Below are 18,884 nucleotides of genomic sequence, written 5' to 3' on the forward strand. Positions count from 1 at the left end.
CTATCAATAATATACGGGCAAATCTGTGTACCTAGCAAATATTGGTGTGTTCAGCATATACAGTATGCCATACTCCCCCACTGTTCCACTTGGGTGGGACAGTCCCACACGCCCAGAGTGATGAAAATCTTTTATTATGTGACAATGGAGAGAGATTGGACCTTTGTTGGTAAAGCAAAGTGGCATTGGAGGGAGCTGTGGAAATATGAAACAATGCCAACACTGGCCGATCAGTCAGATTCTTTATTATAAATATACTGTATGAATTAACTGAAGAACAATTTGATGTTGTAGCTCTCCCCCAATGCAGTGGAGGCTCCAGAGATGGGGCTGCAGTGCAGTCCACTTGCCACATCAACTCTCAGAGAGTCCCACTCAATGAGGTATCGTAGATTTTTTGGGGGGCTTTTTTATGGTGCTAATACCGATGCCTGAGCACATGGAAAAAAACACAAAAACTCATGTTGACCTTTTCATAGCCATGTCAAACTTTTGCTTGTGTTGATCTTTCGCCCATATGGTGTCGACCTATTAATGTTGACCTAGACAATGTCTGTCAGCTATCTGGATACCTTGGGGTGGTTTTTTGGGGGGTGGGGGAGGCAGATGATGTGGCTCACTTATATGAATTATGTACTATGCACATGATAAACCTAGATACTAGGCCAGTAAGATTATGAGCTGCATTTTGAGAAAAAAACATATAGAGATGATGAATAAAATTTATATAAAAAATTGCTTCTGATAATTAGACAACCATAGTCAGAACTGTAACACAACTTACCTTTATTATTCTTTTTATTCTTCTTATTATTATATGTCTAACTTTATAATAGGTAAAGGAAAAGCCTTTAATCAGTTCCCCTGTGTTCAACTAATTTTGTTGCATAAGGCAAATATTGGTACTTATGTAATATCTGGGCTCCCGGTTTTCTTATGAGACCGTGTCCCCTCGCGGGGCTCGCTGCGCTCGCCACGCTTCGGGCACGGTGGCTCGCTGCGCTCGCCACACTATATAAAATCAACTCCATGCGTAGTTGGATAGTAGGGGTATGAAAAAATGGGATGCATTTAACATGGGAGTCCAGATAATACATAAGTACCCAAATATTAGTTATTGTGGAAGTAAAGAAATTTCAGTTTTCATATTTCTAAGGACATTTTTAACATTTCTGCCTTTTTGGGTGTGTTTATATAATAATAATAATGCATTCTGCAATATATGTAAAAATAATTACATTGAGAAATAGCAGAAAATAAATATTTATTTAAAGCATACATCTGAACACATTAATGTATTGGAACAAATTCCCGTGATGTTGTGAATTCATTTAATACTCTTCTCCCTCTTCTTCCCCCTCCCCTTCCACGCTGTCTGTGCCAACCTCTTCATAATCCTTTTCCAGGGCAGCCATGTCCTCCCGAGCCTCGGAGAACTCTCCCTCCTCCATGCCCTCCCCCACATACCAGTGAACAAAGGCACGCTTGGCATACATTAGGTCAAACTTGTGGTCCAGACGAGCCCAGGCTTCAGCAATGGCGGTGGTGTTACTCAACATGCACACCGCACGCTGCACTTTGGCCAGGTCTCCACCAGGAACCACAGTTGGGGGTTGGTAATTGATACCAACCTTAAAACCTGTTGGGCACCAGTCCACAAACTGGATGGTACGCTTGGTTTTAATAGTGGCAATGGCAGCATTGACATCCTTGGGCACCACATCCCCACGGTACAGCAGGCAGCAAGCCATGTATTTACCATGTCTGGGGTCACATTTCACCATCTGGTTAGCTGGCTCAAAGCAAGCATTGGTGATCTCTGACACAGAGAGCTGCTCATGGTAAGCTTTCTCTGCAGAGATAACAGGGGCATAGGTGGCCAGGGGGAAGTGAATACGGGGGTAGGGCACCAGGTTGGTCTGGAATTCTGTCAAGTCTACATTCAAAGCTCCATCAAATCTGAGGGAGGCTGTGATGGAGGATACGATCTGACCAATCAGACGATTTAGGTTAGTGTAGGTTGGGCGTTCAATGTCCAGGTTTCTCCGGCAGATGTCATATATGGCTTCATTGTCCACCATAAAAGCACAGTCTGAATGCTCCAGAGTGGTGTGGGTAGTAAGGATGGCATTGTAGGGTTCGACCACAGCTGTGGAGATCTGAGGTGCTGGGTAGATGGCGAATTCCAGCTTGGACTTCTTGCCATAGTCAACTGAGAGTCGTTCCATCAAGAGGGAAGTGAAACCGGAACCAGTGCCACCGCCAAAACTGTGGAAGATGAGGAAGCCCTGGAGACCTGTGCACTGATCAGCCTGAGAGGTAGAGAAACAAGAGAATTGGTTGGATGAATTAAAGACAAAGAAAACACTTGCGAGACAAAGCACAGAAACTTTGGTTACATTTTGTTTGGTCGGTCAGAATCAACACAGTACTAGTGGTATTTTCTGGAAGTCTTCTGAACAAAAAAATACAAGATATAATTTGCATGTATAGCACTACAAAAAACTGTGGTACTTGTTTTCTAGCACGGCGCCCACTACATTCATTGCGTAGAGGGCTATTCTGATCGCATGCGATCCGATTTCCTTACGGTGCCGTACGTAGAAAATCTGGGCACTGTGCTACGAAACAAGTACCAGAATTGTTAAATTGAATAAGGCAGTTATGTAGAACACCAGGAGTTAATGGTTGGTACTGTTAACCTTTGGGAGAGTTATTTATTTTTGGGAGTCATAGAAAACTCTTGTAACCCTCTTCTACTACACTGAACTCACCAGTTTGCGTATTCTGTCCAGTACCAGGTCAATGACCTCTTTGCCAATCGTGTAATGACCACGGGCATAGTTATTTGCGGCATCTTCCTTGCCAGTAATAAGTTGTTCAGGATGGAAAAGTTGTCTGTATGTTCCTGTCCTCACCTCATCTGTTGGAGTAAATGAATATTGGTTAGTATGTCACACCTAGACCAGGATGTGTCACGCATTGCATTTTGAATGCGATACATCCCACCACTGATTGCATACATATTGTCTTTAGTAACAACATATCCATGTACTGCACAAGAACTGCATTTCCGATAAAAGTTGTTTTTCGTAATTAAAGGACTCACGGATTTATGATCCGGGAGTACTTCTGAGCATGTGCGGCTGACGGCCAGCTCATGTGTGGCCCTGTGGGACACTGGGAAGGATCCTATTGATCCCTCTTGGGAATAATGACCAAAGAAGCCCATAGGCTTCTATTGGCAAATACTGATGGCGTATCCTACCAGGTAAAAGCTCAGGAAAGTTTTTGTTTACGGAGCTTGAAATATATGGTAAAAACCGCATTTTGCCATTGAAAGATCTCAATCATAGACTTTTATATCAAGCAGCCAGAGACTACAATAGTTGATCTGCTCACCAATGACAGTGGGTTCTAGGTCCACAAAGACAGCGCGAGGAACATGTTTGCCAGCCCCAGTCTCACTGAAGAAGGTATTAAAGGAATCATCTCCTCCACCGATGGTTTTATCACTGGGCATCTGTCCATCTGGCTGAATCCCATGTTCTAGGCAGTACAGCTCCCAGCATGCATTGCCAATCTGCACTCCGGCCTGGCCAACGTGGACTGAGATGCACTCCCTCTGTGTGGGGGGAATAATAAGATATACAGTTAGATCTAGAATCATTGGAGCAGAGTTGTCACCTGCATAATAAACATACTGTACATACTGCCAAAGTCACACACAGAAAACATAGATAGCAAAGAAGGAGAGACTGATAAAAACATACATAGGACCTAACAGTCACACATAGTATAATAGTATTTTATTATAGTACAATCACTTGCATAATAGATAGTACAGTCCAGTCACATATTAAGGGCACATTTACTAAAGCTTGTATTGCATCCTAGCTATTGTATCCTGGAAAATTATAGACAGAATTTGGTAACTATAGGCACCATCACCTCTTTTTTATTTTTAGAAGCTTCAGTAAATGTACCCTTAATGCTGGGTACACACGGGGGCGATAGAGGCTATAATCGCTGGGAATATGATCGTTGGCGACCATATTGCCAGTGATTGGGAGTGTGCCCCGGCGATAAATCGCTGGGTGCGCGCTCCCGTTTTCAGCCCCTTTCTAATCGCTGGTCGCAGGAGCTTGCTCCTGCGACCAGCTAATTACCTCTGCGGCACCGCCAGCAGAGGTTCCTTTTCATCAGCGACCATCTCTGGTCGTTGATGCAAAGGGGACACTGGGCAATATATTGCTCAGCAATATATTGCTAGCAATATATTGCTGAGCAATATATCTCCCCCCGTGTGTACAGGGCTTAAGAACGCTACACATTATACTACAGTCACAGAATGTATATAGAACATTATAGTACAGTCATGTGCCTTACATACTGTATACACTGCAAAACAGGAGAATATTGTCCCAGAGTATGTAGTATAGTATAGTGCAGGCAAACAGTGTGACTGTAGTGTAATGAGCAATATGCTGAGCATTTAGAACGTTATAGTGCTGTCACAAAAGTATAATATAATACAGGCATATCGTACAGTACGGTGGTCTGACACAGTATAAAATATATACCATATAGTATGGTATAGTACAGTATGGCACATAGTATTACATAGTACAGCATACTTGCCTACTTTTAAAATCTAGTTTCAGGGAGATTATAGTCGGTAATAGAATTTTGCACTGCGCCCCATTGTATAAAGAGATTGTGAACATGGCACCTAGAAGCGTGGGTGTGTACTGCTACATCTAAGAGGAATCTTTTAAAATGATTTATATCCAAATGTAGATGAGCCCCAAAGCAGTTAGTGAGAGCTACTATACTTGGTAAAGTGCTGGGAAATGGTGCTGATGATTCAATGTGAATTTATCTATCTTGTTCCTTTTTTCCCCAAAAATGTAACAGTGTAATGTGGGCTTGGTGACATAAGAGAGATTGCTAGACTAATGAGGGAGAGAGGGAGATTGCTGCTATTTCAGGGAGTCTCCTGCAGAATGCAGGAGGGGAGGCAGCTATGTGGTAACTACAGTCATACACAGAATGATATAAAATACAGTAACAAGCAAAGGACAAATCAAACACAATTATACATACACTATATCAATCATAAGCTTGTGTCAACCTATTGTCGCTGTCAACTTTGGGTATGTCGACCATTTCAAGGTGTCGACCTAGTTACTGTCATCCACTAGTGGTCAGTAACGGTTGACCTAAATATTGTCTACCATTTATACCGTAACCACACAGAGTATAGGGTCCAATCACACAGGGCACAGTATATAATCCAGGACAGAAAAATTCACTCACCATGTTGTTGTTAGGTGTTCAGATATGGAGCTGTTATAAACACTTAACTATGTTCTCCTCTATATATACATAGGAAGCGATGGCAACAGCTTCCTAGGTAACAGAAGGGGAGGGAGGAACAGGTGACACACAACAAGTGTAACACAATAGAGGCTGACAACGGCTGCACAGAGCCTAACAGAACGGTTACCGGGTGTTACTGGGACAATAGCTTCAGTGTAAATGAGGGGGGCTGGGGGCTGAGACTGAGTCAGAAGACACATGTGGTGGGAGAAAGAGAGGGAAGTGGTGAGAGGAAAAGGGGGAATGAAGAGGGAATAATTCTGTAATTAGTAAATATTCTGCTGATCAAATGCTTCTATATACATAGATCCTTAAACTCTTGTAATATTTATTCAGTATCCAGCATGCATAACATGCAGATACTGAGGAATGCAGAACAACAGAATAACAGAAAAGCTGTAGCATTGTGCATTTATGCATGAAAACCTATACGTACAATTTTCCATCATAGTCTATGCACCATGATAACTGATATTGTTCACTGATTATGCACAGTGCCTGATTAACCAAAAGGGTGATTAGGCTGCAGAGCCTGATTTAGATTTGTACGCAATGCCGATGTTCATGTACCTGAGCATTTATCGGTAGACTGTGCGTATAGAAACATAGATTTTGACAGCAGATAAGAACCACTAGGTCCATCTAGTCTGCCCCTTTTTTTAAACATGTTACCTCAAACCATATTTGTTCCTTATTTCTTTGAAAGGATATCAATATGCCTATCCCAAGCATGTTTAAATTGTACTACTGTATTTGCCTCTACCACCTCTAAAGGAAGGCTATTCCACGTATCTACTACTCTTTCTGTGAAGTAATTCTTCCTCAAATTTCCCCTGAATCTTCCTCCCTCTAGTTTCAGTGCATGTCCTCGTGTTCTGTTGCTCCTCTTTATGTGAAGAATGTCTCCCACCTGTGCCTTGTTAAAACCCTTGATATATTTGAAAGTTTCTATCATGTCCTCCCTATACATATTAAGATCTTTGGTACTTATGTAGTAGTTGGGCGCCCAATTTAGCTACGTACGCTTGCGGAAGGAAATCGAATCGCATCGCATGTCCTGTTTTAGTGGCATGCGAGATGCGATCCCAGTAATTTCAATGCATATAGTAGTGATGTATGCATAAAAAGTACCGTAACTATGCTTTGTGAATAAACTTAAGCTATGTAAATAGCGTAGTCAGTCAGAAGTTGCATAAGTGCTCCTGGTCTCTCACTCTGAGGTAAAACAGTGTCAGTGATGGATGCTACCCAGAGCTCTTCCACTGTTTCAGTGACTAGTGTCGACAGCAGCAGGTCAGAAAATGTCATTATTCAGCCTGTCGACATCAGAGGAAGAGGCGTTGGTGTTTTTACAGCACAAAAATTTGCGTAAATGGGTATCCCATGAGGCTCGCAGCGAGAAAAGGTCAGTGGCGGTGCCATATCAACTCATGACGCCGAAAGGTCACTGTGCGAGCAGACCTTTGGTACCCTGGATGCCGGCTGCCATTCGTCACCCTCATACGCTTTCTGTACTCCTGGGCACAGGAACTTACCAGTGTCGCCTACTGCGAAAGGGAGTTACAGATGTCCATTAAGACGACGGTGCAGTATAATTCACTTATGAGGGAGGCTTGCACCATCGATCTTCTCTCACAGCCCCAGACCCACTGAGCCCGAAGCGCGGTGAGCGCAGTGAGCCCCGCGAGGGGCTGCGGATTACTTTACATGTTTTCCAAGTCCCCTCGCGGGGCGCGCTATGCTCGTCACGCTTCGGGCTCGCCACACTATGTAAAATCAACTCCACGCCGACGTGGATAGTGGGGGTATGAAAAGGTCGGGAAGACGCATTCCTCCACCCCTCGCGGGGCTTGCTGCGCTTGCAACACTATGGGGTGGGGGGGTACCTAAAATTGGGACTACAGTTAATGCCGATCTCAGTTTCCCCCTTTTATTGTGAAAAATAATAAGTGAATGCTTCAGTTTCTTTATGATTAGAAGGGGTTTAATGACTAAGAATGTTAGCATCACACCCTGACTGGTTCTGGACAACCCCACGCACATCTAGAAATGTTTTTCTGGAGGTGCACACCCCAATGTAATGAGACTCACACTTCCGGCAGGGAATACATAAGTATTGCCAGTGGACCAATTCCAGACATGAGGTGAGTAAGTATAATTACCCTCTGCCCCAACCCCCCGCTAACACTAACAATGCCAACCTGATGCCTAAAGATATCCTGGAATCCTAATTACAACACTTCCCACTTGGTGCTTAACCCTAAACCACTGGCACAGATGTAACATGCAAATATGTGGTTATTAATAATGTTCATACTGCCATTTGCCCATTACATTCACTTTTGGGAAACAGAGCAATAAGCTACTATATAGGGATGCCAATCCCGGGGCATTTTTTCAATCCCGGGATTTGGGATTGAAAAATGCTCAATCCCGGGATTCCCGGGATCCCGGGATTGGCTTCCCTAATAATAAAAAACACCCTGGCCGCCCGCATATTTGCTTACATTTGTGGAGCCAGGTTGCTGAGCGGGCGGCCGGTAGCCTGGTCCCTGGTGCAGCCGGGAGCTGGGTTGCTGAATGGGCGGGTAGGAAGTCTCATAAGGCGGGGTGGCAGGGAGTGCTGGGTGGGAGGGCTTGGTGGCCGGGAGCGCTGGGTGGGCGGGCGATTCGGTGGCCGAGGCGGATGTGCGGCTGTGCCCTGCGCAGCGTGACCTCGCAGCGTCACCTCGTCACACTGTGTACTGCGGGGTATGGGAGAAGCCGGGCAGCGTCTGAGTGCTCAGACGCTGCCCGGCATTAAACTGCGCATGCGCAGTTTAATCCCGAAATCCCGGGATTGGAAATTCCAATCCCGGGATTGAAATCCCATCGTTTTGGGGGCCAAATCCCGGGATCCCGCCGATCCCGATCCCGGGATTGGCCACCATACTACTATACTGCAGAGTAAGTAGATTTAGTAATTGGAAACAATAGATTATGCTGTGAGAACCGATTTTCATTTATTGTATTATTACATTGCAGGAAATTGATGCCAGTGGGTATAAGGTGTAATGTGATAAGTAGCCGTAGTGATGCTTATAGCTTGTGTTTGAAAACAACTGGTTACTATGACTGTATAAACAGAGAGGGAGACTCTCACACCACATGTATAATAGCAGGCGGGTGACCTGGTCATTGATGCAGTACACCTTCCTGTTTACAGTACACAGGGGATGTGGTGGCGACAAGTTGCTCTCACCAAAGTGTTAATTCATAATCAAACAGTTTTTGCAACTCAAAAACTACTGGCATAATGTAGAGGCAAGTATTAAAAATAAAACAAAACAAAATTGGACAAATTTAATAAAATAAAAAAAAATAGCCACATATAATAGTTAACTAAACCTTTATAATGTTATACTTGCTGTTATAAGGTACTGGCAGTCTAGCACATTTCTGCTTGACTGCGGTTGTTTCAGCTAAAGGTGTAAACACATGGGGCGAGATGTAATAAGGTGCGATTTTTAGTCATGTTTTAAAATTGCACTAAATCGCATGTCTAAAAAGCACACTTTTTTTGTTAAAATCAAAAATGTAATAGGATGCAAATGTTTAGACAAAGGCCCTTATTCTGATCGGTGCGGCCAGATCATAAATATGCGGCCAGGACCGTGCAGGCGAATCCCCGCCTTCCATACGGATCGCCCACCTCCGTCCATACGCGGATATGTGGCGGCCCGCATGAAAGTGGACGGGGATACGCCTCCTTCATCTTGGGAGCAGCCCCTGCATTCGATGGTCGCCGAACATCGAATGCAGGGCCGCACGCTCCACCAGCGCCCGCCACCCTAGACCACACGGACACTTGTCCGTATGAAATCATGTATGGGGGCGGGCAGCTGACATCCGGCGATGTCAGATGCCCGCCCCCTACACATGCGTCACGGCTTCATTACCATGCATACGCCCTGCGTTTGCATGGGAACGCCCATGAAACGCGGGGCGTATGCATAGGGTAATGAGGCTAAGTAGCCCTTCACGCCCCTCTCCGCCCCCTGTGCGGCGTCTAAAGAATACGTACGGCGAAACCGCTTGCACATGCGCAGAGTGACCTCTGCACATGCGCAGTCGCTAACCATCGGCGGTACGACCGCATGCGGAAAAATCCGCACCGATCAGAATAAGAGCCAAAGTCAGAATTCGCATGCGATTTAGTGCATATTTTAGTAAGGAAAAAGTGTTATATTTGGTAGCTTTTACCAAAAATCGCACCCTATTACATTTGAAAGTTGTATACTTTATAATGGGAAAACATCTGGATGCGAAGTGTGGGAAAAAAATCGACAGGTCAAAATGTGTGATTTTTGCGGCAAATCGCATCCTATTACATGTTCGATTTTCCGAAAATTAGCAAATTTGTTGGTTTTTGACCGAAAATCACATCCTGTTACAGGGGCGGATTGACCCATTTCCAGGTGGGCCGGCACATTTATTAGCAGTGGCCGCCCACCCTAACAACCTGGACCATGGCATCTTGTGCAGGGCCGCGGCACTGTGCCCTTATTAAAGATGGCCATGGCCAGCCTCGAGTTTGACAAAGTTAAAATGGCCGCGGGAGGGCTGGTGCTCATGCGCGGGCGCACACAGCTGCTCCCGCGGTCCGGAGGTAGGACCAGGCCGCGCCCCCCCAAAAAAAGGCCACGCCTCCGGCGCGCAACAGGTCCCCCACGCCCCATTAGGGCTGCTTTAAGTTATTTCCCAGACTGGTTTTAATTCCCAATCCGCCCCTGTCCTGTTACATTTCGCCAATGGTGCTTCCAATTTTTAATATATAGTAGAAAAGTTAGCACAAATCCCACAGTGGGCCTAATTCAGAAATGTTCACTAACATGTAAACGCCGTCCGGCCAAATTCCTGCGCCCTCCCCCCCCCACATACCCTCAAATGCGGCCGAGCGGGAGTGAAACCATTCGAAAAAGTGTGACATTTGGTAACATTTACAAAAAATTGCATCCTATTACATTTGCGAGTTGTATACTTTATATTATGCGACCAGCTCCATAGACTACAGGGTTGCTGTGAGGACAAACCAGGCGGCTCTGCAGCAGTGCTACTGGCTGTAGGGTGCCATTCCAGACACCCTGGAAGGCACCACGGATGCCAAGGGGCAGTAACAGGGCAAGTACCAGGAGGTCATCCTTAGGGCTGTTTCACACGCTCCGGCTGACGCCAGGCGGCGAAATTCCGCATGGCTAGGATGCTGTGCCATACATAGTAGTTTACAATGGTCGGAATGGCTACAGCCCGGCAGCCGTCCTTTCCAGTGGCTGTATTCGGCTGCAACCATGCAGCCGGCTGTGACCGTCCCATGGGAATGGACACCATGCTGTCCATTGTTAACTACTGTGTATGGCATGGCTTTTGGCCTTGCGGGGTTTCACCGCCCAGCATCAGCCGGTGTGTAAAAGGGACCATAGGATGCCCTGTTCTAGCCCTGTAAATGACTGCAAACATTACGGATGGTGTAATGGTTAGCATTACTGCCTCACAGCACGCCGGTCATGGGATCAATCCCACCATGGCCCTAACTGTGTGGAATTTGTATATTCTCCCTGTACTTGTGTGGATTTCCTCCGGGTACTCCGTTTTCCTTCCACAAAATATACTGGTAAGTTAATTGGCTCCCAACAAAATTAACCCTAGAATAAATGTGTGTGTGTGTACGTACATGTGGTAGGGAATATAGATTGTAAGTGTAAGCCCCACTGGGGCAGGGACTATATATATATATATATAGATAGATAAGGAATGGAGACTGGCACTCGTAGGTCTTGTAAAACTTGTATTGAAAAAACAGTGGAAAGACAACCTTTAGGACTAGGTTGTCTTTCCACTGTTTTTTTCAATACAAGTTTTACAAGACCTACGAGTGCCAGTCTCCATTCCTTAACTTAACAGCCTAACAGGACAGGCACTGGGGCGGATGACACCACAGAGTGAGTGCCGGACCGTACTACTATATATATATATATATATATATATATATATATATATATATATATATATATATATATATATATATATATAGTCTCTGGATGGAGGCACTCCCGAAATAAAGAACACAACCAGTGTTGTATATCAAAGTTTCGTGGCTTTATTCACCGCGTCATCAGGATAACAAGTAAACTGTGCATGTGCAGGTATATATAGGGACTGGTGCTCCACATCAAGACAGCCTAATCAGACGCAGCTGCTACTGCCCTCCTACTGCAATCAGCGCCTGGTCAGACCATCCAGCTGTAGCTCAGTCAACACCAACATAGCAAAAAATATATATAAATACAAAATAAGTGCAAACATTTAAATATCTATACAAAAATGTACAAATACATAAAAAACAAAAATAATGATACATACAGGGTGATAATAAATGAATGAATCTAAATGGAGTCAGAGCCGATCAGAAATTGCCTAGTGTGTACTCCAATGTTGCAAACAAATGCAATCTTGTATCCACACACAATAACAAAGTAATAAGCATATGCAGGCACATTTCATATTCCGGTAATAGTAATAAAATAAAACATGTCAATATTGAACAAGACTAATGCAAGAAACAATAAAGAACTTAAAAACAATGAAGTCCCTTCTGTTCATTTAACCCTCTGGGTGCCAAGGTTCCCAACCTATGTATCCAGGCTGCTTCACATTTTAGTAATTTTAAGGACCTGTTTCCTCCACGTATGTCCTTGGGGATATGGTCAATAATTACATATCTCAAGTTAATGACACTATGGGCGAAATGTAATAGGGTGCGATTTTTAGACTAAAAAAAAATCGCACCAAATCGTACCTTTAAAAATCGCATTTTTTGCCGCGAATTCGCATATGTAATGAGATGCGAATTAGCGGCAAAAAATGCGATTTGCCGCGATTTGCCGCGATTTTTAGTCATGAAAATTTGCGCATTTTCAGTCATGAAAATGTGCGCATTTTTATAAATGCGATTTTGTGCAAAAAAAAAAAAGTTAAAAAAAAAAACGGCGTGGGGTCCCCCCTCCTAAGCATAACCAGCCCCGGGCTCATTGAGCCGGACCTGGTTCCAAAAATACGGGGGGACAAAAAGCATAGGGGTCCCCCGTATTTCTGAAACCAGCCCCGGACTCTTGGACCGGTCCTGGTTCCAAAAATACGGGGGACAAAAAATCTGGGGGTCCCCCGTATTTTGAAACCAGCACCGGGCTCCAACAGCCCGCGGTGTCATGCCACAGCCGGGGGACACTTTTTATACAAGGTCCCCCGGCCAAAACATGAGCACCGTGGCTGGTCAGCCTTGGACGGGGTACCTGGAGGAGTGGGGACCCCCCCAATAAAGGGGTCCCCCCCCCCAGGCTTCACCCGTCCAGGGCTGAAGCCCGGGGCTGTCACCGGCGTCCGTGGCCAGTGGACGCCGGCCTGATAGGGTTAAATCCATCATACATATCATTACATTGCTTTTTACCGGCGAACTACAAGTGCCAGCAGACCTCCCCCGCATGCTGGGACTTGGAGAACCACAAGTCCCAGCATGCAGGGCATTAATGGGCCCGCTGGGACTTGTAGTCCACCTGTAAAAAGAATGTTTATAAAAAACACACACACAGAGAAGTACAAGTTTATTACACACACACACCTCAATTTTACACCAGCATACTTACCATTCCTGGATCCAGCGCTGGTCTGGCTGCTTCACAGCCGGCTCCCCCCGCACTGACAGGCAGCGGGGAGAACCGGCTTTCTCCGTTGCCTGTCACCGGCTTTCTCCGTAGCGCTGTCCCAGTGCTACAGAGGCTGAGAGCGTGATTGGCTGAGCTACAGTATGCGTCTCCATGGAGACGCATAGCTCAGTCCTGATTGGCTGAGCTATGCGTCTCCATGGAGACGCATACTGTAGCTCAGCCAATCGCGCTCTCAGCCTCTGTAGCACTCGGACAGAGCTACAGAAGCTACGGAGAAAGCCGGTGACAGGCAACGGAGAAAGCCGGTTCTCCCCGCTGCCTGTCAGTGCGGGGGGAGCCGGCTGTGAAGCAGCCAGACCAGCGCTGGATCCAGGAATGGTAAGTATGCTGGTGTAAAATTGAGGTGTGTGTGTGTAATAAACTTGTACTTCTCTGTGTGTGTGTTTTTTATAAACATTCTTTTTACAGGTGGACTACAAGTCCCAGCGGGCCCATTAATGCCCTGCATGCTGGGACTTGTGGTTCTCCAAGTCCCAGCATGCGGGGGAGGTCTGCTGGCACTTGTAGTTCGCCGGTAAAAAGCAATGTAATGATATGTATGATGGATTTAACCCTATCAGGCCAGCGTCCACTGGCCACGGACGCCGGTGACAGCCCCGGGCTTCAGCCCTGGACGGGTGAAGCCTGGGGGGGGGGGACCCCTTTATTGGGGGGGTCCCCACTCCTCCAGGTACCCCGTCCAAGGCTGACCAGCCACGGTGCTCATGTTTTGGCCGGGGGACCTTGTATAAAAAGTGTCCCCCGGCTGTGGCATGACACCGCGGGCTGTTGGAGCCCGGTGCTGGTTTCAAAATACGGGGGACCCCCAGATTTTTTGTCCCCCGTATTTTTGGAACCAGGACCGGTCCAAGAGTCCGGGGCTGGTTTCAGAAATACGGGGGACCCCTATGCTTTTTGTCCCCCCGTATTTTTGGAACCAGGTCCGGCTCAATGAGCCCGGGGCTGGTTATGCTTAGGAGGGGGGACCCCACGCCGTTTTTTTTTTTATAAAAACACTTTTACACATTTTTATTAACAGAACCATGCACAGATCTCAATGATCTGTGCATGGTTCTGTCAAATTCGCCTGTCAGAACCTGGTCTATTTTTTTTGCGATTTTTGGTAACATTGACCAAAAATCGCACCCTATTACATTTGCGAGTTGTATACTTTATAATGGGAAAACATCTGGATGCGAATTGAAATGTGACTAAAAATCGCACTTCTAAAAGTGCGATTTCGCGGTAAAAAGTGCGATTTTTTACCGCGATTTTCAACCTATTAAATGTGCGATTTTCGGAAAATGTGCGATTTCGGACGTTTTTGACCAAAAATCGCACATGTCTAAAAAAATCACACCCTATTACATTTCGCCCCAGGTCTGTTATTCAAAAAATGTCGGGCAACAGGCTGATCACTTGATCCTTTAGCGATCGCCTGTTTGATCGCCATTCTATGCATAGCCATGCGTTCCCGCAAAGTGCGGTCCGTTTACCCTATATATGACAAGCCACAAGGGCAAGTTAACATATATACAATATATTTAGTGGTACATGTAACTCTATGCCTAATTGAATACCGTTGGCCTGAATGAGGATGGTAAAAACTGTCACTATTGGTCAGGGGCGGATTGGCCCACCGGGAAACCGGGCCGTTTCCCGGTGGGCCGGCCCGCAATAGTCCAGAAAAGGCCGCGCTCTCCCGTATCTGGGCAGCGGACCGTGCTTTTAGCACGGCCATGGCGTTTTGCCCTAATCAAAAATGGCCGCGGGAGGGCTGCTTCTCATGTGCACAAGCACGCAGCTCCTCCCACGGTACACAGCCACAACACAAGCAGGGATTCAGCCCCCACTAGGGGAGGGAGAAGATCCACCCCTGCCGTGTTCAGGGCGCCGGCGCCCGCTGCATATATGCTGTGCGCGCCGCTGCTGCGGGGCTGTCAGCAGCAGCGCTGAGGCCACATTATCAGTTCCGCTTCCGCCTCCCTGACAACGTGTGCGCCTACAGCGCAGGAGCCACAGTGTTGCACCATGAGCCAGCATCAACAGACTGGCCAGCAGCAGCACCAGGCAGCAGCCCTGCATGTACAGAATGTACAGTATCAATAAGTGCGCTGGTGCATGCCTGTATGAATGTATGTATGTATGAATGAGAGTGTCAGTGCATGTATGTATGTATGTATGTATGTATGAATGAGCGTGTCAGTGTATGTATGTATGTATGTATAAGAGCGTCAGTGCATGTATGAATATATGAGTGCGTCAGTGCATGTATGTATGAATGAGAGTGTCAGTGCATGTATGTATAAATGAGAGCGTCAGTATATGTATGTATAAGAGCGTCAGTGCATGTATGTATGTATAAGAGTGTCAGTGCATGTATGAATGAATGAGAGCGTCAGTGCATGTATGTATGAATGAGAGCGTCAGTGCATGTATGTATGAATGAGAGCGTCAGTGCATGTATGTATGAATGAGAGCGTCAGTGCATGTATGTATATATAAGAGCGTCAGTGCATGTATGTATGTATGAATGAGAGCGTCAGTGCATGTATGTATGTATAAGAGCGTCAGTGTATGTATGTATGTATAAGAGCATCAGTGCATGTATGTATGAATAAGAGCGTCAGTGCATGTATGTATATATAAGAGCGTCAGTGCATGTATGTATGTATGAATGAGAGCGTCAGTGCATGTATGTATGAATGAGTGTCAGTGTATGTATGTATAAGAGCGTCATTGTATGTATGTATGTATGTATGTATGTATGTATGTATAAGAGCGTCAGTGCATGTATGTATAAGAGCGTCAGTGTATGTATGTATGAATGAGAGTGTCAGTGAAGGTATGTATGTATAAGAGCGTCAGTGCATGTAGGTATGTATGAATGAGAGTGTATGTATGTATGTATGTATGTATAAGAGCGTCAATGCATGTATGTATGAATGAGAGTGTCAGTGTATGTTTGTATAAGAGCGTCATTGCATGTATGTATGTATGTATGTATAAGAGCGTCAGTGCATGTAGGTATGTATGTATAAGAGCGTCAGTGCATGTATGTATGTATGTATGTATAAGAGCGTCAGTGCATGTATGTATGTATGTATGAGCATTAGTGTGTGTATGTATGTATAAGAGCGTCAGTGCATGTATGTATGTGTATGAATGAGAGTGTCAGTGTATGTGTGTATGTATAAGAGCGTCAGTGCATGTATGAAAGTATGAATGAGAGTGTCAGTGCATGTATGTATGAATGAGGGTGTCAGTGTATGTATGTGTGTATGTATAAGAGTGTCAGTGCATGTATGTATGTATGTATGTATGTATGAATGAGTGCATCAGTACATGTATGTATGAAAGAGCGTGTCAGTGTATGTATGTATGAATGAGAGTATCAGTGTATGTGTGTATGTATAAGAGCGTCAGTGCATGTATGTATGTCTGAATGAGTGCGTCAGTGAATGTATGTATGAATGAGTGCGTCAGTGCATGTATGTATGAATGAGAGCGTCAGTGCATGTATGCATGTATGTATGAATGAGAGCGTCAGTGCATGTATGTATGAATGAGAGCGTCAGTGCATGTATGTATGTATGTATGAATGAGTGCGTCAGTGCATTTATGTATGTATAAGAGCGTCGGTGCATGTATGTATGTATGTATGAATGAGAGTGTCAGTGTATGTATGTATGAATGAGAGCGTCAGTGCATGTATGTATGTATAAGAGCGTCAGTGCATGTATGAATGAGAGCATCAGTGTATGTATGTATGTATGAATGAGAGTATAAGAGCATTAGTGCATGTATGTTTGCATGAATAAGAGTGTCAGTGTGTGTATGTATGTATGTATGAATAAATGATAGCGGCAGTGCATGTATGTATGAATGATAGCGGCAGTTCATGTATGAAGATTGTTAATGTATGTATATGTAAATAGCTGGGATGGAGGGGGGGGGGGGGCAGGGAAGCATGGAGACAGAAAGAGAGGAGATCTTTTGGGAGATGGATTTGACCTGGAGCAACAAACTATCACTGTGGGCCAGCTCCCACATGGCATTGTGACACTGCATTTTTCGGGGACCTCCCTTGACTCCCGCTGCCTTATCTGTGTGTGCTGGGCTGTCCACTGCTGGAAGCTGCTACAGGTTGGGCATATGCTGGCCAGCGATGGTGCGGACACTTGGCCATATGAAAGCAGGGGGCGCAGTGCACACAAAGTAGAACAAGGCTGAGAGAAATCCCAGGAACCAAAGGTCCCAGATGGAGTGCAGTAATACAGAGCATCCTGCCCACAAGCAGTCCATTTAAAGCCACATGAGGATCAGGTTAGTAGTGACTACAGTGGGGTTAATGTGTTCAAACCTTCAGTGTTGGTTGGGGGGACTAACCCTAACCATACACCTTCCTCATACCGTAACTATACATCCCCTTAGCCTAATCCTGACTATACACACCCATCACCTAACCCTAACTATACATGCCCCGTAGCCAGTGGCGTAACAAGGAATAACGTGCCTGGTACAGATATACCAGGGTGGCAGGGGGAGGCAAGGTGGTACCCTGTACCTGTGGGTGCGGTGGCGGTGGATAGAGCAGAAGGGTGCCGGGGGACCTGGTGCGGCGTCCGCAGTGTCTGGGAACTGAAGCGCTGAGAGCGGACACTGCAGACGGAAAGAGGCGGCATAGTTTGACAATTCAAAAGATAGGCCGCTGATTGGCTGAGTGTGTGCTCTCACTCAGCCAATCAGCGGCCTTGGACACAGTGTCCGCTCTTAGGGCTTCAGTTCTCGGACACTGCAGCGCCGTCGCTTCATGCTGCTCAGGTGCGGGCAGGTGGAGGGGGGGGGGGTGGGCAGTGAGGTTGACCATGTTCCAGTGCCCCCCCCCCCCGCTCATTAGGGCTGCTTCAAGATGTTTCCCGGGCTGGTTTTAATTCCCAATCCGCCCCTGCTATTGGTTAAATTCTTACAAGTTATGCATAACTTGTAAGAATTTAACCAATAGTGACAGTTTTTACCATCCGGTATTCAATTAGGCATAGAGTTACATGTACCACTAAATATATTGTATATATGTTAACTTGCCCTTGTGGCTTGTCATATATAGGGTAAACAAACCGCACTTTGCGGGAACGCATGGCTATGCATAGAATGGCGATCAAACAGGCGATCGCTAAAGGATCAAGTGATCAGCCTGTTGCCCGACATTTTTTGAATAACAGACATAGGGGGAGATTCTCTAAACAAGAAATGCGGTAAAAACCCCGTTATCGGGGTTTTTACCGCATTTTGGGATGCTGTAAGCATCCCTCGCCGGGTTAACGCGGCGAGGGGCATCGCCAGAAAAATCTGGCGATGCCCAATAGAAGCCAATGGGCTTCTACCGCATCCCTCCGCCGCCCCGCGCCGCCCCCCCCCCCCCCTGCCCCGCATCGCCCCCTCACCTGTGTCCGGGCAGCACAGCGCAGTGCTGCCCGGACCTGTGACCTCCTCCCTGCACTGATCCTCTTCCGGGTGCAGGGAGGAGGAGAGCCCGGCGCAGCAGCAGCAGCGCCGGGTGTGGGAGGGAGGGGAGAGCCGCCGGGACCTGCTGGGACCCGGCGACTCTCACCGCAAAGGACAGCTCTTAACGCAAGAGCTGTCCTTTGCCTTAATTATCGCATATGTTACAACATATGCAATAATTAAGTATGCGATGGGCGGCGAAGGGGGGCGGAGATTCTTAGAGAATCTCCCCCATAGTGTCATTAACTTGAGATATGT

The 18,884-nt window shown here is 46.1% G+C and overlaps 1 protein-coding gene across 1 annotated transcript; it reads right to left on the minus strand.

The window, feature by feature from the left end:
- Positions 1-1,247: 1,247 nt before the first annotated feature.
- Positions 1,248-5,510, minus strand: LOC146020560 (tubulin alpha-1A chain-like). Its single transcript, XM_083153773.1, has 4 exons — positions 5,320-5,510; positions 3,403-3,625; positions 2,775-2,923; positions 1,248-2,312 (listed from the first exon to the last, which is right to left on the minus strand). Exons 1-4 carry the CDS (start codon positions 5,320-5,322, stop codon positions 1,332-1,334), a joined length of 1,356 nt encoding a protein of 451 aa, XP_083009899.1. The 5' UTR covers positions 5,323-5,510; the 3' UTR covers positions 1,248-1,331.
- Between the last annotated feature and the right edge of the window lie 13,374 nt (positions 5,511-18,884).

Source organism: Crinia signifera, chromosome 7 (genome assembly GCF_055691185.1).
Source record: "Crinia signifera chromosome 7, ASM5569118v1, whole genome shotgun sequence".
Lineage (NCBI taxonomy): Eukaryota > Metazoa > Chordata > Amphibia > Anura > Myobatrachidae > Crinia > Crinia signifera.